Here is a 27,395-nt window from a genome sequence, read left to right as displayed (position 1 = left end):
TTGTGCTCACCGGGATCAGGAAACAGAATGTGACTTTACTTTTTATCTATGTTTCAATGTTTAGGACAAACCGTACTAAAAAGCGGTTATACTGCCCCTTTAAATCACTGAAACTGTAATAAAGATGTAAATGTAAAATTTCAGGCTTCATGGTGGTACATCTGCTCTGAAAAATCACCAAACAAGGATGGGATAGCCAGTATTTTATAATGGCAATTTGCCTCTCAAAGGAAACACATAACTGAATCTAGTATATTATGTTTACATTTGCAAAACATCTTAACTGTATGTATCAAAGCTTATGATAAAATAAACATTGAATATTGCTCAAACAAGTAACAAAAAACTATAGATATCAACAGGAATATTAAAGAAGAGAACGACACTGCAGTTGGGGTGAACTACAGCTCCCAGCCACTGAAAGTTAATTTGCTTCTGAATGTTGTAGTCCTCATCAACTGGAAAGCCAACAGTTTACTTCCTTTGTAAAAAGAGATGTGTTGGTGCATGCTATATAGCGCCGTAGAAGGAAGAAGACAGAAAAAAGTCTTTGTCACATGGGTTACACCTGCCTTGTTTAATGCAGAGTCCTTGTAAAACGGAGATAAAAGCAACAAGCTGGGTTAGGCGTGGTACACTATGCGAATATTCATATGGCCAGAATATGAACCAAACTGTCTGGATTAGATATTTTAAGAAAGGAAGTACCCATCTGGATTTCATTGCTTTCATTATCCTGACTTTTATTTTCACGGTTGCTTCTTTTTATGGAATTGTTTCCTTTTTAATACAGAGCCCCTGACTATTACTTAATACATATGTCTGCCATGAAGGAAACAGACTTGAAGATCAAATCATATTATTATATAAATGCAAAAGCTTATCTGGAGGACTACCTGTAAAAAGAGGGTTTGGGTTAAAGGGGTACTTGATCATTAAAACTGTATTGATTGCAAGCAGAACACCATAACTAATGACTTTCCATAACTGATTTCTATTTTTTGTGGTTTTCTAAAACCTACATTTTGAAAATGAATCAGTTTACCCCCTACATTTCTACATTTGCCAGTAGCAGTTCACTAAATCAGGTGGCTGACTCTCTACTGTTGCAATCCGATACATTATTTGCTGCTTTCAGTTTCTACTGAGCATGCTCACTGAATTGTTACAACTCCAATACATCCCTCGTGGGACTGGGGGGCCTGGGCCCATCTGGGCTGCTGCCTCAGAGCCCCCCACCCCAGATGAGAAACTCGCTCTGGCCCTCTCCCTGAGCCGCAACCAGGCCCCCCCTCCCCGAGCCGCAACCTGGACCCCCTCTGGCCCCCGCGCCTACATTTTTTTCCCCTTTCTGCTGCGCTGTGCACCAGGGAGGGAGGAAGCAGCTTCCACTAATGGAAGGATCTGGGCTGGCGGGGCCCACCGGGTTTTTTCCCGGTGTCCCGCCGGCCCAGTCGGACACTGGATACATCAGTTGCTGGCATTTCTCAGTGCTGAAGTTGCTGAAGAAGATTAGTGATGTGTGGGTTGGCCTGACACTCGCAGGTTTATCTGTGGGTCTGGTGGGTTCAGGCTGACTGGCACACACATTCTGCAGGTCTTGGGCGGATTTGGGTTGAGCTCTTCTTCTGTTCTCCCCAACCGTGACCTTACTCTGCCAGCTTTTTACTCCAACAGCCTCCATTTATAGGTGCAAGCCTACCCTGCCCCCTTTTGTCACATCAGAGATGAGTGGGGCAGGCATTGGTCTGTAAATGGAGGCGCTGGGCGGGTTTGGGTTGGGTGCGGATTCGGAGCAGGAGGGTGCAACCTGCACATCACTAGCAGGTACCTGAAACAGTGGGGTGTGTTAAAGCGGAGTCAGCAATTAGGTTGTGTCTGTATAAGCAGCTTTATCATGTGCCCCAGACAGGTATCAGGGACAATCGATTTATCCATCTTAAGCATCTTAAGCTTAGTTCTCAGTATAGGGCAGTCTTCACTTCCAGAAGGAAACATCTTAAATGCCTTATCCTTTGATACTTATCCTTAGATATGTTTGGCACTAGTATCTTATGTTTAACATGCACAATTACATCAATGGATCAACATACTTACAGCTCCTTGGTACATTTCTATTTCCTTGTCTCCAAAGTAAGGCATCTGTTTAAAGGGATTTATGGAGATGAGCACTGGCCCGATGTATGTCTATAATTAGTTAAGGTTAATAAAGTGTGGCTTAATTTGCTGTAATGCTATGAACTCTGTAAAATACAAATGGAAAGCTGTACACATGCAAAGGCAACCAAATGTAGAGATCCTGAGGGTTTTGCTCAGGCAGTTTACCTTATATTTGGATGCCAAGGTGTAGCTTTTCCCGGAGGAAAGTTCCAACAAAACACTACCTGCATATAATCCTAATTGGCTATGGTTTCAGACTAAAGAACCACGACTCCCGTGACTTGACTCATTACAAGTATAATTAGAATCTCAACTATAAAACACAACGAAACTGGTGGTGTACCTACACAAAACCCATTTGTGCGTGATGATATCGCTTTAAACATGTTGTGTGTGTATATATATACACACACACACACACACACACACACACACACACACACACACACACACACACACACACGAGAACACCACAGCTTCATTGTAATCAGCTTGAAAAAGGAACTAAAATGTTCTGAAAGCTTGTTATGATTATATTAGTTAAAGGTATCACCTTTATACCACTTTTGTTATTTTTTAACATTTTTACTGGCTAACACGGTACAGCAACTTTACCTGTAATTTAAACATAAATAAATATGTTGATCTGTTGCCTTTCTGACAGGGGCACATAGACCACATGGCATATGTGAATTTTCACTAGAACATCTCACATGCACAAGTTATTTGTAGATAAACAATAGCAGTATTTGATCGCGTGTCCAATAATCCCTGCTTAAAGTGGCACAGATTAACACCCATTCAACCCCAGCCACAGAAACAATCAGTCCTTTCAGTGCTTGTTCTGTACTAAAAATGCTTATTTCAGGCAATCTGGGGCCAAGAAATAAATCAGAACAAAAAAAACCACGTTAAGGTTTGCAGCCATGGGGAACTAAGATAGAACTTTTCCCTCTTGTTTCCTGCTGAAATGAGCGGATCAGTAAAACAGGAAATACACCTTCATGAAGTTGTTATAATACATTAGTACCGGGTACTTCCTAAAATAAGCCTTTAAGCAATTTGGAATAATTAACAAAAAATATCCGCTCCTCTTCGCTATATTTGCATTTGAAGAAAACGCTGGCCTGTTTCAATGCCATCCCACAGCGATGTAATAGAACCGAGCAACAAGAAGTCAGGAGGAGCTGGGGTAAGGCTAGCTTCAAGCGTTCTTGTGCGTGCATCTCTTTCTTATCCATTTACATATTGGCAGCCAACACAATTAATACTATATAAATGAGTGAGGAAGCTATGCTGCCAAACTTTGCATCAGCGCTGTGGGATGCCGCTGAATGCAGTCGGATCATTGCGTACCTCGTATACAACGGATTATTTTGGGCAGTACCAAAGTACTGAAGAAACTTCTCAAAATATGAACGTCCTTTAAAGAAAATCAGCTGAGCATCATGGCAGGAGTCCGGGTTTTTACTGCTCCATTACTGTGTCCATTACAACTGCTGCTAGCTTGTATTCTTTTAGGGTAAATAAGTGCAGGTTTAGGACCTGTTATACAGAATACTCAGGACCTGGGGTTTTCTGGATAACAGATCTTCATTCCTAAATTCTACTACAAAATCATTTTAAAATTAAATAAACCTAATAGAATGGTTTTGCTTCCAATAAGGATTAATTATATCTTAGTTGGGATGAAGTATAAGGTATTGTTTTATAACTACAGAGAAAAAGGAAATCATTGTAAAAAATTTGGATTATTTGGATAAAATGGAGTCTATAGGAAATAGCCATTCCATAATTCTGAGCTTTCTGGATGGGTTTCAGGATAACAGATCCTATACCTGTAATACAGATATTTTTTTTTTGCATATAGCTGCATTAATACATTTGGACACAATACAGTCAATTATGAATTCTATAAAACAAATTTCTCTTATGTCTCAATAGAACAAAACATTCTTCCACGTATAAGGAAGATTTTCATCAGTTACTGCTCGGTGAGATCTAATATTCAGTGTTTTACCCTGCATAAAATGCCCCTGTGCAAATCTGATGTGAGATTCCCAGTACTGGTGAATTTGGACCATTTGAGGCAGAGGCTGATTTATGTTATTTGGACGATGCATTTGCCGAGGAAAAATGTGGCAGGCAGAATCCCAAGAATTGCCCCGTGTGACACAGGACTAAAGTAAAGCCAGCGTTTTCCTGTAATGGTCGGCCCACCAGCTCTTTTCCACTGGAACCTATTTCATTTTACCTGATCAAAGCATGCCTTATTACATCTGCTGATCACATTATAAAAAACAAATGTGCAGTTAAATTTCTAAGATGCCGCCATATGTTTGTTTAAACATTTTTGAAAAACAAGCGAAAGTAAATGCTAGTTAAAAATGACGTAGGACTTTCCCTTTGGCACAAAGTGTGTAGATGGTATGCAATTATATTTTACACATTTTTCTGAAACATTAGTATAAGAATTTATTATGGTGAGTATAATGGTAGATAAGATATATAATCTGGGACAGTATAATGTACACTTTTATTAATGCTAATGAAAAACATCTCTCCTACCTTTATGGCTATTGCCTTACTACTAATATTTGTAGGTAGCAATGCTGGTGATCACATTCTCATTCATGTTAATAGAAGTGATCCACACAGGGTAACAAGCTTTTATACCATGTTACCAGCATTAGTGAAGAAAATTATCCATGTACCACTGACCTTAATCTGATACTAAAAGGGATACTGTCATGGAAAAACATGTTTTTTTTCCAAAACCCATCAGTTAATAGTGCTGCTCCAGCAGAATTCTGCACTGAAATCCATTTCTCAAAAGAGTAAACAGATTTTTTTATATTCAGTTTTGAAATCTGACATGGGGCTAGACATTTTGTCAGTTTCCCAGCTGCCCCAGTCATGTGACTTGTGCCTGCACTTTAGGATGGAATTACTTTCTGGCAGGCTGTTATTTCTCCTACTTAATGTAACTGAATGTGTCTCAGTGGGACTTGGCTTTTACTATTAAGTAATGTTCTTTGATTTTCCATGCAGCTGTTATCTTGTGTTAGGGAGCTGCTATCTCATTACCTTCCCATTGTTCTGTTGTTAAGATGCTGGGGGGGGGGAGAGAGGGAGTGATATCACTCTAACTTGCAGTACAGCAGTAAAGAGTAATTGAAGTTTATCAGAGCACAAGTCATGTGACCAGGGGCAGCTGGGAAATTGACAAAATGTCTAGCCCCATGTCAGATTTCAAAACTAAATATAAAAAAATCTGTTTGCTCTTTTGAAAAATGGATTTCAGTGCAGAATTCTGCTGGAGCAGCACTATTAACTGATGTGTTTTTAAAAAAACATGTTTTCTCATGACAGTATCTCTTTAATATCACCAATCACAAACATATAAAGAAATAGCTCTTGCTGTTTTTTCCTAATGATTCGTGAGCTATAAGGTCACATTTTTTTTGCCTGGTAACCTGCCATTTGTATGCTTTTTCCACATGTATGTCAATGAACTTTGCAAAACTACCCCTATAAACATGCCCTAATTTCTGCTGAGGATTGTCTCATAGGTTCCCCACCCTGCCCTACCCCACCTCCTTTCTGTGAAGCATCCAAACACTGGAGGCTCCTTGCCACCCAATACCATTCAAACTCAAATGTTCCCCACTAAGAAGTGCATTCCAATAGCACTACTCTAACCACTCCAGGAAGCACCACTTGAATTGACAGCACACAACTAACAGCAGATATCAATTCACTTGTATGTCCTTTGACGCAAGTTTCTCCAACTCATTCTTATTCAAGTGCTCAAATGTATGCTTCTTATATGGAGATTAATGTTTGGGAGATAAGTCTTGTTAAATGTACTTCAGCATAACGTATGTTGCTAAATAAAGTGGAGAATAAATAGAGAAATGGTGTGGTTTATCCCCACTATCAACTATTTTTCACTTACTGAATTATTTACACTAAAATAATGCAGCCAAACACAGGTCAACTGTTGGATATTGTCCACTTTGGCCAGGCTTTGCACAACTCATACAGGCGATGGCCATAGCAAGCAGAATTGAATGGAAGTGAGAAGAACTGCAGAGTGAGGAAGAGGCCCTTTGAGGCACATAGCAAGTGTATATATATATATATATATATATATATATATATATATATATATATATATATATATATATATATATATATATATATATATATATATATATATATATTTATTTATTATATGCAAGCGTATATGACAGGAAACTGTATTTTAAGGACGACTGAATTTTTCCTTGCAACCAAAAGGGCGAGAAACAAAATCATTGTTCCACCTCACAGAAAATGCTCCTACTAAGCGTTTCTTTAGGAGCTAAAGAAATGAAAGGCTGCTTTGATGTACAGGAAAAACAACAATATTAGTTTGTGCTGCGTAGTCTTCTCTGCAGGGAAAGTCGCTGATAAAATAAACTCTGGGGCACTTCCCATGGCTTTTTTTTTCTTCTTATGACAGCAAAACCAAATTTCCTTAAAATATAATATTTAATAGGTGAACAATGTGGGCAAATGCTAGGAATATCTTCCACTGGGTATACTGTGTACCGACTGATACAGTTAGGTCCCTAAATATTTGGACAGACTTTTTTTCTAATTTTGGTTCTGTACATTATTACCACAATGAATTTTAAATGAAACAACTCAGATGCAGCTGAACTGCAGACTTTCAGATTTAATTCAGTGGGTTGAATAAAAAGATTGCATAAAAATGTGAGGAACTAAAGAATTTTTTTTAACACAATCACTTCATTTCAGGGGCTCAAAAGTAATTGGACAAATTAAAAAAACAGAAAATAAAATGTTTATTTCAAATGTTTGGTTGAAAACCCTTTGCTGGCAACGACAGCCTGAAGTCTTGAACTCATGGTCATCACCAGATTCTGGGTTTCCTGCTATTTAATGCTCTTCCAGGCCTTTACTGCAGTGGCTTTCAGTTGTTGTTTGTTTGTGGGCCTTTCTGTCCGAAGTTCAGTCTTCAACAAGTGAAATGCAGCTCAATTGGGTTCAGATCAGGTGACTGACTTGGCCATTCAAGAATATTCCACTTCTTTGCTTTAATAAACTCCTGGGTGGCTTTGGCAGTATGTTTTGAGTCATTATGACTCCATTTAGCTGGATTTGAGCAGACAGTGTCTCTAAACACTTCAGAATTCATTCGACTGCTTCTGTCACATCATGGATAAACACTAGTGTCCCAGTGCCACTGGCAGCCATGCACGCCCAAGCCATCACACTGCCTCCCAAATGTTTTATACATGATGTGGTATGCTTTGGATCATGAGTTGTTCCACTCCTTCTCCATAATTTTTTCTTGCCATCATTCTGGTAGAGGTTGATCTTGGTTTCATCTGTCCAAAGAATGTTTTTCCAGAACTCTGCTGGCTTTTCTAGATGTTTTTTTTTAGCAAAGTCCAATGTAGCCTTTCTATTCTTGATGCTTAGGCGTGGCTTGCACCTGGCAGTGCACCCTCTGTATTTACTTTCATGCAGTCTTCTCTTTATGGTAGACTTGGATAATGATATGCCTACCTCCTGGAGAGTGTTGTTCACTTGTTTGTCTGTTGTGAAGGGGTTTCGCTTCACCATGGAAATGATTCTGCGATCATCCACCACTGTAGTCTTCAGTGGACTTCCAGGTCTTTTTGTGTTGCTGAGTTCACCGGTGCTCTCTTTCTTTCTATCTCAGATTGTACCAAACCGTAGATTTTGCCACTCCTAATATTGTAGCAATTTCTCCAGTGGTTTTTTTGTTTTTGCAGCTTAAGGATGGCTTGTTTCACCTGCATGGAGAGCTCCTTTGACCGCATGTTGTCTGTTCACAGCAAAAATATCCACATACAAACACCCCCCCCCCTCAAATCAACTCCAGGACTTTCATCTGCTTCATTGATAGACCTAACAAACCTGCCCATGAAATAGCCTTTGAGTTAATTGTCCAATTACTTTTGAACCCCTGGTCCATTACTTTTGAGCCCCTGAAATGAAGTGATTGTTTTAAAAAAAAAAAAAATGCTTCAGTTCCTCACATTTTTATGCAATCTTCTTGTTCAACCCACTGTATTAAAGCTGAAAGTCTGCAGTTCAACTGCATCTGAGTTTTTTCACATAAAATTCATTGAGTAATGTACAGAACCAATATTAGAAAAAAAAAAAGTTGTCTGTCCAAATATTTATGGACCTAACTGTATATGCAGGCTTTACATCAAGGAGCACTTCCCATGGCTTTTCTTTCCCTTCCTTGAACAATGTGGGCAAATGCTAGGAAAATCTTCCACCAGATATACTGTGTAGCAACTGATATGCAGGCTTTACATACAAATGTGGAGCTACAATTTCCACCATCCAACCAATAACTAAAAGCTGCCAAAGGGATATGAATTCATTTTATATAATTTATTATTAAATTTCCCTCAAGAGGTGGAGGTACCAGGCTTTTTATATCACCTCCTGCTCTGGTTAGCACTTTGTTCTTGCTGACTGTGATATAACCTTAAACAGCAATTCTCATTGCATCAAATGAAAATCACTAGCATGTTTCATTCTTTTATATAAACTACTTCAACTTTCATGACAATCAATTAAACCATTGTGCTAGAAAACGTAGACCATTTAAGTATAGTTCTCTATAGTCTTATAGTATCTAGCCAATATAACGTGTTAGCCAAGGATACAAAGATGAAGTCGTCCATGTAACGTTTCTTTAGATTGTCTACTATTGAATCTTCTGTGATTTTGGAGAGAAGAACCATATCATCCACTCCGCTGTGCTTCACATTGTGGCTTTGCCAGTGGTATCGATAATGTCCTTTGCTGCCCTGTGAAATAAAAAAAGATGAATGAACATTAAAACAACAAACAGTCATTAAATTAAGCAGAGCTCAAATGTATCCAAAGACAAGACAGTGGTTCCAAAAATTTAGCAAACCTTTTATTTTAAATTCCTTAAAGGGGTTGTTAACCTTCCAAATACTTTTTTCAATTCAGTTGTTTTTAGATTGTTCCCCAGAAATAAAGACTTTTTTTCAATTACTTTCCATTATTTATTTTTTACTGTTTTTCCAAAATCTCAGTTTAAAGTTGAATGTTCCTTTCTCTGGTGTTTCAGTAATTCAGGTGCAGACTCACAACTGTTACAATTTTACGACATTTCTCAGTAGCGTCTCTGGAGTATTAGCAACTATTGTATTGTAACAGCTGCCTGTAATGAAACCCAGAGATTCTGCAGGGACAAACATGAGAAATGTAGCAACTAAATGTATCATTTTAGAACAGTTTACAGGGTCGGCGACCCCCCCCCTCCCAGAGCTGCTTCAGAAGGTGAAAAATGACACTTTACACTTCAATATTAGAAAAATGGTCGCAATAGAAAACAGAAAGTCATTGGAAAAAGTCGTTATTTCTGGTGATCTATCTGAAAACACTAGTTGTTTGAAGGTGAACCACCCCTTTAAAAAGACTCTAAACAGCCCCCAAAATGACACCTGTCTCCCTACATTGAATCAGATGTCTTTTCTAATACAGAAGCTGAAAACTGCAGTTGAGTCATTTATCTAGCATAAAGCCCCACCCCTTCAATATTCTGAGTCCTCCATCTCATTTGAGCAGGGAGCCAGTTAAAAAATGTCTACAGCACACGCTTGAATGATTTTCATTGGAAACAGGAAACAGCAAGCGTGCCCAGAAGAAATACCCAGGTTCCATGCATTTCGGAAAAATAGAATACCAGTCTTGGAATCTCACTGCTCCTTGTCAAATGCCTTGTCTCCTTCTATGATCGAATATTAACCTGCCCAGATAGCAGGTCTGGACTGAGAAATAAAATAGGCCCTGCCATTTCAGGTACACAGAGGCCCAAACAGCCCAAACAGAGGCCCAAACAGCCCCCACCAGCCCACTAAATACAGATTTTCTATGGCACCTTATAGCAGCCCCTCTGACATTTGCCAGAACACACAGATTGCCAGTCCGGGCCTGCCAGATAGTTACATGAACATGGTGGACTCACTCGAGGTCACTGGCTCACAGCAAAACAGTTTTAGGGCCCCTGTTTTATTTAACCTTACAGTGTTTAGGGCCACACAGGTAAAGTTTTTATTTCCATGATATTTCCTGGATGGATCTGAGCTACCCGCAGACGGCAAAGCTCCTAAAAAATACCTTTCCATTACCTAACATTGGTATTACTTGTGCTTAATAAAAATAGTAAATTTAGAGAGCCTTCGTAATCATTGGAAAATACCTTCTTCCTTACATTTAAAGATTCCCCTGTATTGCCGCAAAGGTGTTTAAAATGCAATTATCCCCACATTAAGGATATTTCAGGAGAATTGTTGGCTGCGGTTAGAGCAGATAACCCACATATCTCCCTATCTGCCATTACCCTAAGGGTTGGGGCCTGCGCTAATGCACTCGCGGCGATTGGATTTCCGAGGGAACTTCGAGCGACTTCGGAAATCTAAGAGCTGCGAGTGCATTAGCGTTGTCGATTCTTCATCAAAGCAGGCAGACAGAAGGCAGTTCGGGGAGATTGTCGCCCCGCAGAAGAGGCGATTAGTCGCCAGGCGACTAAATCTCCCCGAATCTGCCTGTCTACCCCTACACTAAAGGGCTGCTTTTCCTCATGTAACACCAAAGCAAATATTGGAGTCTGGTAACTTTTGAAAGATGTCCATATACACAGCTTTTCTAACATTTTATTATACCTCATTTACATAGTAGATCCTGATGGAACTGAACGCTGTTATGCAGTAGGTTATACTTATTTTAGAGCCTTCCTTTAGATATTAACATTTAACTATCTAGATTAAAAAGTACAAATGTGTGACTGATTAATATGCAGACGCAATTCTATCTGGTAAAACAAAAATACATAGCAATACAATGTCTGTAGCATGTGTTTGAAACATGATGAGCAAGATGCAGACCTAGCTTTGAAATGATCATTATCAGTAAGGAATTGATTAAGTGTTGGACTGAAATACGAGGCAATTAAAAAAAGGCTGATGGTTGGCGGGTTATTTAAGGGTTTCTTCAAATGATAAGAGATCAAAAAGCAGGCAGATATCTTTAGATGTCTTTAGATCTTAGATAAATGGAAGCCTACATCAGAGGAAAAAAGTATGTTTTTTTAATTTGAAATTTGATTGTTTGGATTTAATTTACTACAGAATATGGGCTAAGTACAGTAAGTGATTCCTTGTATATGCAAGTCTTATAAAAAAAGGATCCATAAGCATCATATCAACAAAAATGAAATGTTACATTTTAAATCTAACCAGTAAAACAAATTCTAAACGGACATCACATTATGTATATATGTAGAGCTTTATTAGTAAAGTGTTGTTAAGGAGCCGCAGTGCCATACAATGCATAAAAGTACAATATAAATAAAAGTACAATATATAAAAGTACACACAGGGAGGACAAGTCAGACAATAAATAAAATAATTAGACACAGAGCTTTTAAGTGCTATGTGGTACGAGATACAGTAGGAAGGAGGTCCCTGCCCTGTAGAGCTTACAGTCTAAGTATCTTGTACTTAATTGCATTTCAAACTAATAACCGCAGGGTGATTTTAGTTGAGTGATGTGGCTTAGCATTACAGATTGGCCACACAAACACAAATTTAGTAGCACTCCACTAAATGATATCACTTGTGCATCTCAACACAACTTCTCAGGGGTATTCTGCCTTCAAGTGCTATTGAAAGAAGGGTTTCCCTAAAACACGGTGTTGGGATCCCAGTAAACTACACAAGGGTATAGCATATTGCTGGTCAGAAAATACGTACAAAGCTAAAAGTTTCATCTGGAAATATGTGTACTGGTATGGGATCCATTATCCAGAAAGCTCCGAATTATGGGAAGGCCATCTCTAATTAAGGTTGCCACCTGGCCGGTATTACACCGGTCTGGCCGGTAAAAATGATGGTTGACCCCAATGTTGTCAATAGGGAAACGGATAAATATATAGGAAGGCAACCCTATCTCCAATAGACTTCATTTTATCCACTTAATTCAAATTTTTAAAAATAATTTTCTGTTTCTTTGTAACAATAAAGCTGTACTTTGTACTTGATCCAAACTAAGATATAATTCACCTTTATTGGTGGTAAAACAAACGTATTAGGTTTATTAAGGGGGAATATTTATTAAAGTTTGAATTGTCTTTTCCAAAAAATTTGAGTTTTAAAAAAAAAAAAAAAAATTTGTTTTGAATATTCGAGGTTTATTATACCTTGACCCTGGAAATAGCTTGAATCCGAAAATACAGTACACCACCTGAAACCTGTCCAGGTCATGTAGAAGTCAATGGCAGAGGTCACTGGAACCATTTGAAGACATTTTTTTCAGAGGGTTTTGCCCGAAAACTCAAATGTTTTGAGTGATTAGATCAATTGGAGTTTCCGGGTTACGGAACTCAAACTTACATATTAGGGTTTTTGCTATTGAGTTTTTTCTTAAATAAGATACCATCTGAGTTTCGAGTGCATTCGAGGTTAAAAAACAAAACAAAAACACTAACATTCGACCTTTGATAAATAGCCCCCTAAATGTTTCAATTATTTTTTAGTAGACTTAACGTATGAAGATCTAAATTACGGAAAGATTTGTTATCTGGAAAACCCCAGGTCCCGAGCATTCTGGATAATGCTGTATTTGGGTATACTTTTCTAAAACAACTGCAGAACATTTTTTTAAAGCATGTACAGGTTTTGGAGTGTTGTCACACTCATCATTTGACATAGATAGGTTTCAACGCCTTCCCTTTTATTTGTTCCATTTTTGTACCCACAATTTGCGTGCCTGGTTCCAATGCCTATTCACGGATGGATTCTACAAGACACATAAGAGTAGCAGATATTAGCAACTTCCCCAGACACTTAGGGGCAGATTTATCAAGGGTCGAAGTGAATAAGAGGGAATTTTCTAAGCAAAAAATTTCGAAATTGGAAGTAATTTTTTGGATACTTTGACCATCGAATAGGATACTACGACTTCGATTCAAAGTAAAATCGTTCGAATATTTGACCATTCGATAATTGAAGTACTGTCTCTTTAAAAAACCTTCGACTTCAATACTTCGCCAAATTAAACCTGCCGAAGTGCTATGTTAGCCTACGGGACCTTCTAGAGCATTTCTAAGTTTTTGGAAGTCGAAGTAAAATCGTTCAATCGATTGCGGAAATCCTTCTAATCGTTCGTTTCGAAGGATTTAATCAAAGTATTTCAATTCGATGGTCGAATTTCGAAGTATTTTTAACTTTGAAATTCGACCCTTGATAAATCTGCCCCTACAGGGCAGATTTATCAGGGGTCGAAGTGAAAATACAAATTTCGAAATTTGAATTATTCAAGCTTATTTTAGTGAAATTCAAATAGAGAATAGTTAAAATTTGACGCACGCTTTTTTAAAAAATTTTGAATTCAAGTTTTGAAATGTATCATCTACGGTCCCTTTAAGAATTACAATTCAACTATTCGCCACCTTAAACCTGCTGAAGCTGAGAGATGCGGGGAAGTATACCAGTGAAAACCCAGTTACATTGTCTCATTACTATTCAGACCTGTTCATTATGGGAAAGACAAGTATGTACGCATGTCAAGGTTATGCAACACTCCCATAGGAATTGCTCTCAAAAGTAAGCATTAAAAATAGTATGGCTATTTGATGAGTTTTGTGCTATGCTGTAACAGTTACTGCCAATGCTTCCCCCACACTGTCTAAATGGCTGAACAGTCAGCTTCATGGATTTCAGATGAAGATCAGTTACATCTCCTTAAACACATTAAAATCCTGTGTTTAACAAATACTCTCCCTTGAAAATATGTTTTCCTCGATTGACCCATCTAGTCGCTACCAATAATTATGGATGCACCGAATCCAGGATTCGGTTCGGGATTCGTCCTTTTTCAGCAGGATTCAGGCAAATCCTTCTGCCTGGATGAACCCAATCCAAATCCTAATTTGCACATGCAAATTAGGGGTGGAGAGGGAAATTGCATGAATTTTGTCAAAAAACAAGGAAGTAAACAATGTTTTCCCCTTCCCAGCCCTAATTTGCATATCTAAATTAGGATTCGGTTTGGTATTCGGCCGAATCCAAAATAGTGGATTCGGTGCATCCCTAACAATAATATTTACTTATCTTATGAGAACCAATAACTATATCAGAAAACCTTCAAGATGTCACAAATACAAAATAATGCCATTAAAGTATCATTCACTCATTCTCCAGATGACAAATGCACAAAAAAAAAAAAAAAAAAAAAAAAAAAAAAAAAGACACTGGGGCTCATTTATCAACACTGAGCAAATTTGCCCATGGGCAGTTACTTTTAGCATCCAATCAGTGACTAGCTTTTTGAAACCAGCTGCAAGAAGAACAATGAATACAGCAATCTGATTGGTTGCCATGGGTTACTGCCCATAGGCAAATTTGCCCAGTGTTGATAATGAGCCCCACTTGTTTAATATCACCCATGACTGTGTTGGCATAAGCAGTGCAAGCTATATTATTTATGGAATATCCATATTCCTGATCTTAATCCTGGCTAATTTCCAAGAGCATGTTAGAGGTTCTGACCATTGATCTTTGTGGTCAACAAACTCTCCTCTGTAAGGTACAAGAACAATGAAGTTGGGTTCTTATTCTGACACCAAATATGTTGATATTTAGCCAATACAGAAAGACATTAACTCAAAGTTAAAGTCTTAAATGGGTGGTTCACCTATAAGTTAATTTTTAGTATGTTATAGAATGGGCAGTTTTAGTTTTTTAATTTAAATAGTTTGAATGATTTGTCTTTTTCTTCAGACTCTTCATCACTGACCCCATCTAAAAACAAATGTTCTGTACGGCTACAAATGTATTGCTACTTTTTATTACTAATTCTTCTATTCAGGCCCTAAATTCCTGATTTATTCAAATCAATGCATGATTGCTAGGGTAATTTGTACCCTAGGAACCAGAATGCTGAAATTGCAAACTGGAGAGCTGCTGAATAAAAAGCTAAATAATTTAAAAATCACAAATAATAAAAAATGAAAAGCAATTGCAAATGGTCTCAGAATATCACTCTCTACATCACACTAAAAGTTAATTCAAAGGTGAACAACTCCTTTAAAGGTCTATGTCAGTGGCTTACTACCACAGAATAATGAACAACTTTCTGTCAATATTGCACAAGAAATACTTTCACCACATGCTGCCTGAATGTTATAGTTCTCTTTCTGATGTGGCCAACACAGCCATTATGCAGCAATGTGTTCCCCACATGTCTATTTTTCCGAAATACAGAAGCTTTCCTTTTTTAGCAACTTTTCAGATTTTGTGTGCTCATCTTGTGATGGAACACAGGGGGTTGGTATTAGGGACTCTTAGTAATATTACCTAGGGCCGAATCCTTCATGAAAGATTTGGGATTTTGCCAAATCCCTAAATAAAGGATTCAGTGCATCTCTATTATCAACACATATTTATAAAGCACCAACATAATTTGAAGCTCTGTACAACAAAGTTCATAAAATATACAGATTATATACAAATATTGCCTAATATATTATATAGGTGTTTGAGAACCCTTTTGCATTTTTAATACTTTTGCATAAATATGCTCTAAAATGTGTGCTGTTTTTCATGCAAGTTCTAAAATCAGATAATGTAACCCAAATGAACTAACAAGTCGAAAACTTGCTTTGTCATTTATTCATTAAGGAAAATTATCTAATATTCATATTTGCATATGGCAAAGGTAAATGACCCATCAGGCTGGAAAAAGTTGCAAAACTATTTAGGACTCCACCATTAGTACAAATAGAAGCAACTGAAACCATTGTTATCCTCTACAGGAGTGGCTGATCAACAAAGATCACACCAAGACTTGTAATACTTTTAGGGCAGCGACACACGCTGAGATTCGGGAGATAAATCGCCCGGCAACAAATCTCTTCTTTGGGGGGGCCTAATCTCCCCGCCGGCTAGAATGTAAATCCCCGGCAGGATGGCACTTGGAGCGCTATGTTTTCTGAAGTTGCCCAAAGTTTCCTCGTGAGGCAACTTCAGAAAAGAAAGCAATACGAGTGCCATCCCTCCGGAGATTTAGGTTCTAGCTGGTGGGAAAGCAGGGGGAGGCAGTTCAAGGAGATTAGTTGGCCCGAAGAAGAGGAGGTCGCCGGGCGACTAATCTTTCCAAATCGCAGCGTGTGTCTCTGCCCTTATAGAACCCAGGCTAATGTATAAGGAACTAAAGGAGTCCTCCACTAGTTGAACACTGAACAATGGCAGGGTTGCAAGGAGAAAGCCACGGTTTCCACAAAGAACATTGCTGCATGTCTTTAATTTGCTAAAGACCTCAAACAAGTCAGAAGGCTACTAGACGAATGTTCTGTAGACAGATAAGACCAAAGTAGAACAGTTTGGCTGTAATGAAAAGTGTGAAAAGCAAACAGTACATTACAGCATCAGAATCTTATCCATCTGAGAAGCACCGTGTTAAAATTCTCATGTTTTGGGCCTGTTTTGCTGTCTCTGGACCAGGATGAATGCCATTATTGAAATTTTGTGTAAGCACCTGAAGCGGGCAATTCATGCCAGGAAGCCCACCAACATCTCTCAGTTGAAGCTGTTCTGTAAAGAGTAATGGGCCAAAATTCCTTTAAGCCGATGTTCAGGAAATATGTAGTTTCAGTTATTGCTGCCAAATCACAGGTTCACATATTTCTGCCACACACACATAACTTTATAATCTATATTTATTAAATTATCATGTTAGAAGTTTCCTTATTAAATAAATGAGCATGGATTTTGTTTTATTGAGCTCTCATCTCATAGCACATAGCACTACATATTCCGTGCATATCTAGATCTATCAATCGTTCTTCTATCCACAGTATCTATCTATCTATCTACAGCAGGGGTCCCCAACCTTTTTTACTCGTGAGCCACATTAAATTGTAAAAAGAGCTGGGGAGCAACACAAGCATGAGAAAGTCCAAATAATGGCTGTGATTGGCTGTTTCGTAGCCCCTATGTGAACTGGCAGCCTACAGGAGAGTCTGTTTGGCGGTACACCTGGTTTTTATGCAGCAAAACTTGTATCCAAGCCTGGAATTCAAAAATAAGCTCCTGCTTTGAGGCCACTGGGAGCAACATCCAAGGGGTTGGAGAGCAACATGTTGCTCACGAGCTACTGGTTGGGGACCACTGATCTACAGTATCCACCTACAGTATCCACCTACAGTGTCTATCTATCTACAGTATCTATTCACAGTATCTATCTACAGTATCTTTCTATCTACAGTATCTATCTATCTACAGTATCAATCGGTGTCCACAATAAAACAGTTTGTAATGTAGAGAAACTGAGCTTTGCCTTTCACATGTGTTTAATTCTCTTTCCGGAAGTGGCTGTAAAAGTAATGGCATAAGAACGTAAAAATAGAAGAAGAAAAAAAAAGCATTCTCTGAGCTAAAGTTCTTCTACAACGTAATCCCTACTGCATGAAAGATACCAGAGACATAACATTGTTAGTATTCATTGATTCACAGCCACAACATTGACTTGCTTTTTGTCCCTTCTGCCTCTGCTTATTGGCATGGAATGTATGCAAGGCAGCTATACACAGCAGAAGCACAAATGCAGTACAGATGTTGTCGATATTCTGGGACATAGCTTGTCTACTTTGGTGATGTGGCCTAACGTAATATTTCATGCCAATAAGAACTTTTACCAAAAATAGGAAAGAAGTTAAAGTAATTCAACTCCTCAATACATTTCCTATTTTAACTGCAGTTTCCTGCCTTTCTACAGCCTTGGAATCCCTGGAATTTATAGCACTGCCACTGACCAAACTGAGCTTTCACTGGAACAAGTCTCCTCCCAAAATGATGTGGTACTGGATTTTTCTTTACAACAAAGCATAAAGAATTAAAATGCCTCATTGTACCATATACTGTATTTTATGATATATTTTTCAGAGCACAGACAGTAAAGGTTGAATTACCGACTCCTGCCCTACAGAACTGAATATAAAGGTCTCACAGTATCTGAAGATAACAAAAACCAGGCTGCTATGCAATTACTGTCCAGTCTTTGGGCAGGTTGGATACTATGAAAATATTTGACTTTTGAGCTACTCCCAGCAGAACTCCTAATTGTATCTAATTGTATGTTCACTGTATTGTACACTGTTTTAGAAGAGCAATGCAGGAATAAGAGCCTCACACTGGCCTGGAGCTTAACATTGTAATGGCTTATTTCCCAGAGGAGTTCAACAGATACAATGACCCATACAAAATATATTACAGAGTAACCTGTGATATTTTAATCCCTAAAGCACAGGAATTTGCAGAAACAATTTTCAAGGAAGTACAATGATTTTATATGTACCCTCCTAGCACTTTTACAGCTTCTATGGACATTTTTTATACACTGGTATAATCACATAAAGCTAGATCAATTCATTTTTTATGATAAGACTCTTGTTGCAAAATGCCCTGGAGCTGCAGATCCATCCAGCCCATTGTTAAACCAGTTCTGCCAGTAACATAAAAATAATCAAAATGCAACCACAATCACATTTCTCACTTTTTAAGCACTATACCTAAATTAGAGGCTCCTAAATAGGTTCAAAAGCTGTCAAAAATACAGATGCCTCGGTTATACATTCTGCAACCTGCCCTGAACCCGGGCTATGTTTGTATTACAGTCCTGTACTAGTCAGCCCTAAGCTGATTCGTCTCACATCAGCAGTTATGCTTATATACTGTAAATGGCTGTTTAAAGACAAATAAACCGAGCCATGTTGACTCATAGCAGTCAGCAGATCTCATTAAAACTACACTTTAAACCCCTGTCAGCCAAAAAGCTGTTTTTTTCCAACTAACTCACACTGGAGGGGATATTTTCTTTTTTTTCCTAGGCTAGACTTCCATAAAAATTGAAGCTGCAGGGGTGCTTATTATTACTATATTTGAATGCTTAAGTCTATATATATAAAGCTTCCATTTAAGTACAAGTGACAACTTACTTTAATTCTGCCTACCTGTACTACAAAATGTATTATAAGAAGTGTTACGTGCTATGTACACAAGTAGTGCTCCATAAATGAAAAAAATAAAATTAAAATTATATGTATGTATATATATATATATATATATACACAACCAATATATTTGACAGGCTTATTTGCTTTCACGCCATGCATCTTTATTTCTGTGGTTTTTGCCCAAAAAAAAAAAAAACCCCATAAATTTGAGTATTCGAGTTTTTCACTCCAATTGCGGACTTTTTCATAAATAAGCAAATATTCGACTTGTGAGTAAAAAGCCTCACAAACTCTACGTTTGATAAATAACCCCCTAAATGTGTTAACTGATTTCTGTCTCTCTGCTTTAACAGTTTATACATTTTCTTTATGGAACAGCAACATCCATCACTGCTCTGGGACCCCCTTTTCTGTATTTCTGGCACATTGCTAAAGAATAAATCTACTCACTGATTTTTTTTTCTTTCTAAAAGAACCTGGCCAAATAGATGAGTAAAACAAGCAGTATTAGTCATTAGAACTTTGGCTTTAAAGTCATGTTCTGATTGCCTAATCACTCCGGAGTACTAAATGAGCCTCACACACAAATGACTGGTTTACACCCTGATACAGTAAAGTGCTCTAAATTGAGCTTGTGCCAATTAGAAGGCAGCCAGTGAATGGTCTAGATTGAGAAGCCTGCTCGAGGGCTAGAAAGTTCACATATGGGTGTACTTCTAGATGATTATCCATTACAAATAAGCATGTAACAATGAAGGTCCAGATTAACCATAATGGGATTTATGAAATAAGGGGCAGATTTATTAAGGGTTGAATTTAAAATTCGAATTTTTTTTATGGGCAAAACTGTCAAATATGACTAGGAAATTATCCAAACTCGATTCAAGTTTTTTTCAAAAATTTGAATTTGATTTTCGAGATTTATCATACTCTGTCCCTTTAAGAATTCGAATTTGACTATTCGTCACCTAAAACCTGCCGAATTCCTGTATAAGTCAATGGGAGAGGTCCAGTGACCAATTTGGAGATGCTTGTAGCTTTCCTGGCATTCAAGTTTTTTTTGGAGACTCTGTAAATTGTTCTAAATTGATACATTAGTTGATACATTTCTTATCTTTGTCCCTGCTGAGTAGAATCCATGAGTTTCATTAGAGAACTTTTATAATTGGTACAATAGTTGCTAATGTTCCACAGAAATTGCTGAAAATGTATCAATTAATGTAGCAAATTGTAACAGTTCAGAATCTGCACCTGGATTAATGAGTTGCCAGAGAAACAACAATAAAAAAACTTGGAAAAACTGTAAAAAATATAAAGCAAATGAACATAAAATCTTAATTTTTGGTGAACAATCTGAAAACAACTGAACTATACAAAAAAGTGTTTGGAAGGTGAACAGCTCCTTTAAGATAAAATATGTGCAGATTCTTGCAGGTCCCCAATAACATTGCGATTTATTTATTGGAGCAGTAGGGCCCAATAACGCACCTTGTGAAAAAAATGTATTGCTTTTAATTACTGAAGACATATTTACATTATTGTTATTGGAGGTACCTATATATTGAGGTATGTAGCCAATTCTAAGCAACTTTTCAATTGGTCTTCATTATTTATTTTTTTTATAGTTTTTGAATTATTTGCACTTTTCTTCTTACAGTTTCCGCTTTCAAATGGGGGTCACTGATCCCATTTTAAAAAAAAAAAACCAAATCACTCATCTTTCTATTCAGACCCTCTCCTATTCATATTCCAGTCTCTTATTCAAATGGATACATGGTTGCTAGGGTAATTTGGACCGTAGCAAAATATTGCTGAAATTGCCAAATGAAGAGTTGCTGAATACAAATTGAAATAGCTCAAAAACTACAAATAATAAAAACCGACTGCGAATTGTTTCAGAATATCACTCTCTACGTCATACTAAAAGTTAACTCAAAAGGTGAAAACGTTAAGTTCACTTCTAATTGCCTGTAGCTATAAGTACATCTAAGGACCTGTAACCCATGAACTACATTCATCCTTATTTATTGTGCTGGCATAAGCAGCCCTGTGCCCCACCTGGACCCGCTATGAAGGGCCCTGTCCCCGCTAGCCAAACCTACCCAAAACAGTAACCCAACACAGGACCCCTCACAAATCGAAGTGACGTTACCAGACGTGGATCAACCAGGTCAGGGGGAAAGTTGCTTTTAACTTCAGGGGGCACTATGACCCTGCAATCGGCCCAACTACACAGGCAGGTTACCCGCAAACCAGCTGCATGTTCAAAGAATAATGGTCTTTCTGCCCAAACCCAACCACTTTGGAGGTATTCGACTACCAAACCCGATACAGGACTCTAGCCTAAGCTACCATAGGAAGCAAGAATTACACCTGTATTATAACACTATAAAAGCATGACACATCATATAGGCCTTTAAGGGTAATATTATATGCTGCTGAAAATTTAAGAACGTGTCAAATCTATTCTCATGGTGCAGAGGCTCTAGCGAATACAAGGACAATAATACATGCTGTGCGTTTGAGAAATATAAATTTGTCTCAGAAAAAAGTGAAATGCGGTCTACCGAGCACATTAACCTAATTTACAGTGAAATGAAAAGCTACCCTTTACTGTAACTGAATGAAGCCTTGTGTGTTTGTGAGGGATAATCCCTCTAAGACAAATGCACACTTAAGAATCCGTTTATTTTGCCAGGAAATGACTACAGTTTACTGTTTAGAGGAGTCTATACACACACGTAAAAAGCCCGATACATATTCTCAAATGGGGAAAAAGAACTATTCATAAGAAGACACTATTTTGCTGTGGAACTCATTACAGTGACGTTATCTTTAAGAGTTGTGGACAGTGAGAAGAAAATTGGCAGTCACACTGTGCTTGCGCTATGAATGCTGCTTTTTTATAAAATCAATCCACTCATTTACCCTCACATCTCTTGAGAATATATTATTGATGTGTGTTCTTACAGGCCATTGGTTTGCATACTACATAATCCCAGTATATTCACTGTAAAGCCATGATAGCTGTTCATGTACAGACAAGAAATTATGATCCATTAGGTATTTTTCCTGTAACATAATACAGTATAAAAAAATGATAACCATGCTATTTGAGCTTAGCTGTAAAGGCCTGTAGGTATAAAGTCAATTGTCCAAAATGTCCTCACTAGCCCTCTAAAATCTAACTTACTTGAGTATCTACACTGAAATCTAGTGGCAACACTTGCATATTTCCCCTCAATTGTTAGCAGAATTGTGTTGTATATCTTTTTTTAACCTTTATTATAGCTCTTAGTAAATGATATGAGAAAACACTGAAACACTGGCAATGATTTATTTTATGACAAGTTTCATTTAAGTCCCAGTTTGGCTGCCCAAGTCCCAAGGATGTTCCATCATGCCCCTGGATTACTAGACCTCACTGCCTTTTGACTTCTTGTAATGGCCTTATAAACACAACAAGAGCTCTACAGAAGATAAGAAGCTTGCGTACTGAAATTATGCTCCAACCTATGGCACATGGGGTGATCTTATATGAAACTGCTCCTCTCTTCCCTTTAAGTAAATAAAAATAAAGGTTTAAAAAAGTTTGTCCCCTCAGTTGTGCGAATTGCCAGATCCTCACCAGAGATAGCCTTTGTTGTACACACAGATTTGTGGCCCATGATACTAAAACCTTGACTGAATAAGAAGGGTAAATACAAATAATAATAATGCAGTGTTTCCCCCCCCCCATAATTTCAGTGTAAATGCACCCATGCACTGAGCTCCATCTGCCATATTTGCACATGATGCACCAAGACTTATGCAGTTTGATCTAGTGTAATTTGTGTTACAGCTTTTGCATTGATTCACTGGAACTCAACCTGCTGTTGAAACCCTAGAGCTACAGCCAGGTCCAGGGTGGCAGTAGCTCCAGGGTTGAACAGATAAACAAAAAGTTGGAGCAAGGCACTCCGATAGGTCACGCACAGATCAGACCAATAATAAGTAAAAATATTAAAATGTTATTTATATAAGCATCTCACGCATTTCGTGTCACTGGGACACTTAAGGTGGCCATACACGGATAGATCCGCTCGTTTGGCGATGTCGCCAAACGAGCGGATCTCCCTCCGATATGCCCACCTTGAGGTGGGCAATATCGGGCTGATCCGATCGTGGGCCCTAGGGCCCAACGATCGGATCCTAGCGTTCGCCAAACGGGCGGTCGGATCGCGGGACCGCATCAACGAACAGATGCGGCCGCGATCCGACGGGATTTTTAATCCCATCCGATCGAGATCTGGCCGACTTTCGGCCAGATCTCGATCGGGGAAGCCCGTCGGGGGCCCCCATACACGGGCCAATAAGCTGCCGACACGGTCTGTCGGCAGCTTTTATCGGCCCGTGTATGGCCACCTTTAGTCTGCCTTTAGCAGCAACTTCAGGTACAATGAATGCAGCCTGCAAAACCCTTTGCACAATCACTTGCAGACAACTAACATGAAAGTCCGTAGTACAGTTTTTGGTGCTTTAGCACCCAGGGGCGTTCGCCAATGAGGCGAGTTGAGGCTGTCGCCTCAGGCGGCAGCACCCCACTGGATACAAGGGGCCGCAAAAATGCCGCTCCTGGTACTTTAAGATCTGAAATTCAGCTCTTCTAGCGCAGAGAGTGCAGTTAGGCACTCTACGCAAGCGTACTGGCCCTCTCTGCCGCCCTCGTGGACCCCCTCAGGTGCAAAAAGGTAAGCGCACGGGGGACGGGCGTCAGCAACTGCTGCTGCCTCAGGCGAAGGAGGGGCCAGGATCGACCCTCTTAGCACCATGTGTATGGACTACTTAAAGAGCTACGTGTGTGTGTGTGTGTGTGTCATTCTCTTACTCTGATAAAGTTAAGAAGAGGTCAAAAGATAAAAACCCTGTTGCTCGGCACAGACTACACATATAATGTATGTATTGTAAACCATTCAACTGCATTTCAAAATTCAGGGACCACCCAGAGATGCTGAGTAAAAATACTGTGTTAAAGGATTCTAAAAAAAAAAATGAATGCATTAACAAGATCTGCATTGTCCAGCAGTGGCTGATTAATGCAATTTTTTACATTTGTCCACTTCTTATTTTTCTTCAGTAAGAATAAGAATGAGTCATATCATGTGCCGCGGAATATATATCCTTTCCCCATGACTGGTAAATCAACCGGAAAGATTACAAAACCAGAGAACAATTTGAGACCAAGAAACAAGAGCAAAAATAGGAAAACAATAGGATACACTATGCTTGATTTGACAATTAAAGAAATGGCAAGTGTGCTATGTGTTAAAGTGGACTTGTCACTTACACATAAAAAGCTCTATAACAAAAGTTGTTAGCAAATTAAACATGGAACCCAAATCATTTTCTTCATTAAAGCATCCATACTTGTTATAAAGGTGTTTAAATATCTAAGTTGTCAATCAGATATTACCTGCCCCACCTCTATGCCTGAGGCATAGAGGTGGGGCAGTCAATTACTTTCACTTTCTATTCAGCACTTCCTAGATGTCTCTCCCCACATTCCCTTTTCCGCCTCACACTCTATAATTGTGTAGGGCAATGTGTATGGGCATTAGGTACCTCATTCGGGTGCATACACAAGATTTTGGGGTAATACACAACTTTTCTTAATATCAGCTTTCACAAAATGGCTCCTGCCTGTGTGCTGGGATTGTGTAATTCCAGGACTGAAGGAAACACAATTTAAAAAATAAATGAAGTGTAAGCAAGTTTTATTTTGTTCAACTAACATGATAAAAAAATTATTTGGAATTATTTCTTGGGGTGACAGGTCCCCTTTAATTGGAGTTGGTTTTGTGAGTTTGCAGAAAAGATAGGACTCCTAACAAAAAAAGGGGTTGCACCCCTGAAACATGCATCTACTACACTCTGTGGTGCAATAAATTCATAAAATGCCTAAGAAATCTAACTCTACATATCCTGAAAGGTGACTGCAGGTGACTTTTAGCCAGGAACCCAGAGAACTGAAGCACCATGGGAGATCGGTGCAAGTGATGTGCAGGAGATTTTATACAGAAGTATTCGTAATTTTGTGGGTGCTTATACCTCCTAATTCACTTCTGTTACCAAAAGTGTATGTGTAGGAATCTATACAATTATATCCCCCATATGTAATAAAAGGCACTAAGTTTGCCCAGGAGCAGTAACCCATAGCAACCAATAAGATGTATGTAAACAGGTGACCAGTAAATACTAAGTGTATTAGGCTATGACAAAGTGTTGTGAGAACACGAAACGCGTTATGCTGTATTCCACACTTGTACTTCAATAAAGTCCTTTTTTACTACAACTGCCTGGAGGACTGCTCCTTGAGTGCCTACCCTATATCGTGATATAATAAACAAGAGCCATGAATATCTTGTAAATTAGATCCTTATAAACACGGTCATCTTACCAAGTTTGAGGAGTGCTTTTAGCAAATTATTTATTGGATTTATAATTGTGAGTAATTAAAACCATTTCAGGGATGGCTGTGGTTTGGCACCTTTTCTGGTTTGTGTGAGAGCACCAAAACATCCATTTAAAATCTGACGGTACTGAAGTAGCACAGTCAGTCCCAAGGTCTAAGGCATTGATCCCCAACCAGTAGCTTGTGAGCTCTCCAACCCCTTATACTGTATGTTGCTCTCAGTGGCCTCAAAGAATGTGCTTGTTTTGAAATTCCGGACTTGGAAGCAAGTTTTAATTGCATAAAAACTAAGTATACTGCCAAGTAGAGTCTCGTGTAGGCTGCCAGTCCACATAAGGGGCTACCAAATGGCCTATCACAGCTCTTATTTGGCACCACAAGGGACTTTTTCATGGTTGTGTTGCTCCCCAACTCTTTTTACATTTAAATCTGGCTCACGGGTAAAAAAGGTTGGGGACCCCTGGTCTAAGGTGACTGTTATAAGCTAACAACAAGCAGAAACTATTGTCATCACACCCACGCTCAATTCCCATCACAGTAACCAATTTGAGATCTTCAGACATCATGTCACATAAGCAGTCGATGGGTGTGATGACAATCGTTTCTGATATGTTAGATAAATTATTTGCTCTGAGCAATTCAAACATATCAGTCATTTCTATCTCTAGCTGAGTTCTTCTAACAATGGGAAAAATGGTAATCACGTATTAAAAGGAAACAAACTAACCTGCCCTTTGATGAGTCAGTGACCTGCATTACATGTATGCCACACATAGGCTTGCAATGGGTGTAACATAAATGTTCTCCTCCTTTATAAGTAGCATTTGCCTCCAGCAAATGGACTGTTGTCATATTCTTGTCAATTAATTACACTGATGTGCACCATACCGGTTAAGCAAGCCCTAAAATAGCTGCAGTCTAATCCAATTAAATATCAAGATGAAAGCAAATTGGTGTGCTTGCATCCGTGTAGCATGCACCTCACTTTAACAAGTTCTCTGGCCAAAACTGAGCAGAGGATTTGGTAAGTTGTATACAGGTATGGGATTTTGAAATGTATTTTGTTTATATAACGTTTAAACAATTTTTATCAGACTAAAATATAAAGTGCTATCAATTTTGAAAAGATCCCGTACCTGGAAAACGCCAAGATCCAAAGCATTCTAGATAATATAGTAGATACTGCAACTTTAATTATTCTAGCCAAGGTCAGCTCAGCCTTACACAGAATAATGTCGAGATCTTAAAGGGGCGGTAACCTCTTGGTCAACGTGAATTCTAGGTCTAGGGCTTGAGCTGAACATACTTTTGCCTATTGCTTTATTCACAAAATTTCAGCTATTACATGTTGGGTCCTTGAATGGTAGATAATTATACCCCCAGTGCATAATACACCTTATCTTGCAGAAGTGCCAATAATGGGTACTGACATCTAATTATCTACCTTGCAAGCTTCAGTTTCTCCATTTGCCATGTATAAGTCAAGAAATAACAAAAAACAGATTTATTGTTATTTCATGAGCTCATGTTGAACACGGGGATATACTGCTTTGTAAAGCTTTCACTTAAAGCATGCACGTTCTAGTATCTATGCATGGCAAAGATATGAAAACAAAATCATAAACTAACAGTTTGCAAGCAGCACCCAGGCCAGTAGTGGTCCTACCCACTGAGCCACCAGCC

General features: G+C 38.5%; 1 protein-coding gene across 1 annotated transcript in view; it reads right to left on the bottom strand.

Annotated features, from left to right (window-relative positions):
• myo1e.1.L (myosin IE, gene 1 L homeolog) overlaps window positions 1-27,395 on the bottom strand; it is a 104,519-nt gene that overhangs the window by 52,491 nt on the left and 24,633 nt on the right. Inside the window, exons 2-3 of the mRNA XM_018253019.2 lie at window positions 8,883-9,026; window positions 2,098-2,187 (exon numbers count right to left, since the gene is read on the bottom strand). Coding sequence (XP_018108508.1) covers window positions 2,098-2,187; window positions 8,883-9,026 — 234 coding nt within the window. The remainder of the gene's footprint in view (window positions 1-2,097; window positions 2,188-8,882; window positions 9,027-27,395) is intronic.

This window comes from Xenopus laevis, chromosome 3L (assembly GCF_017654675.1).
Source record: "Xenopus laevis strain J_2021 chromosome 3L, Xenopus_laevis_v10.1, whole genome shotgun sequence".
Lineage (NCBI taxonomy): Eukaryota > Metazoa > Chordata > Amphibia > Anura > Pipidae > Xenopus > Xenopus laevis.
The sequence above is the reverse complement of the archived record's forward strand: the minus strand, read 5'-3'. Positions and strand labels throughout refer to the sequence as shown.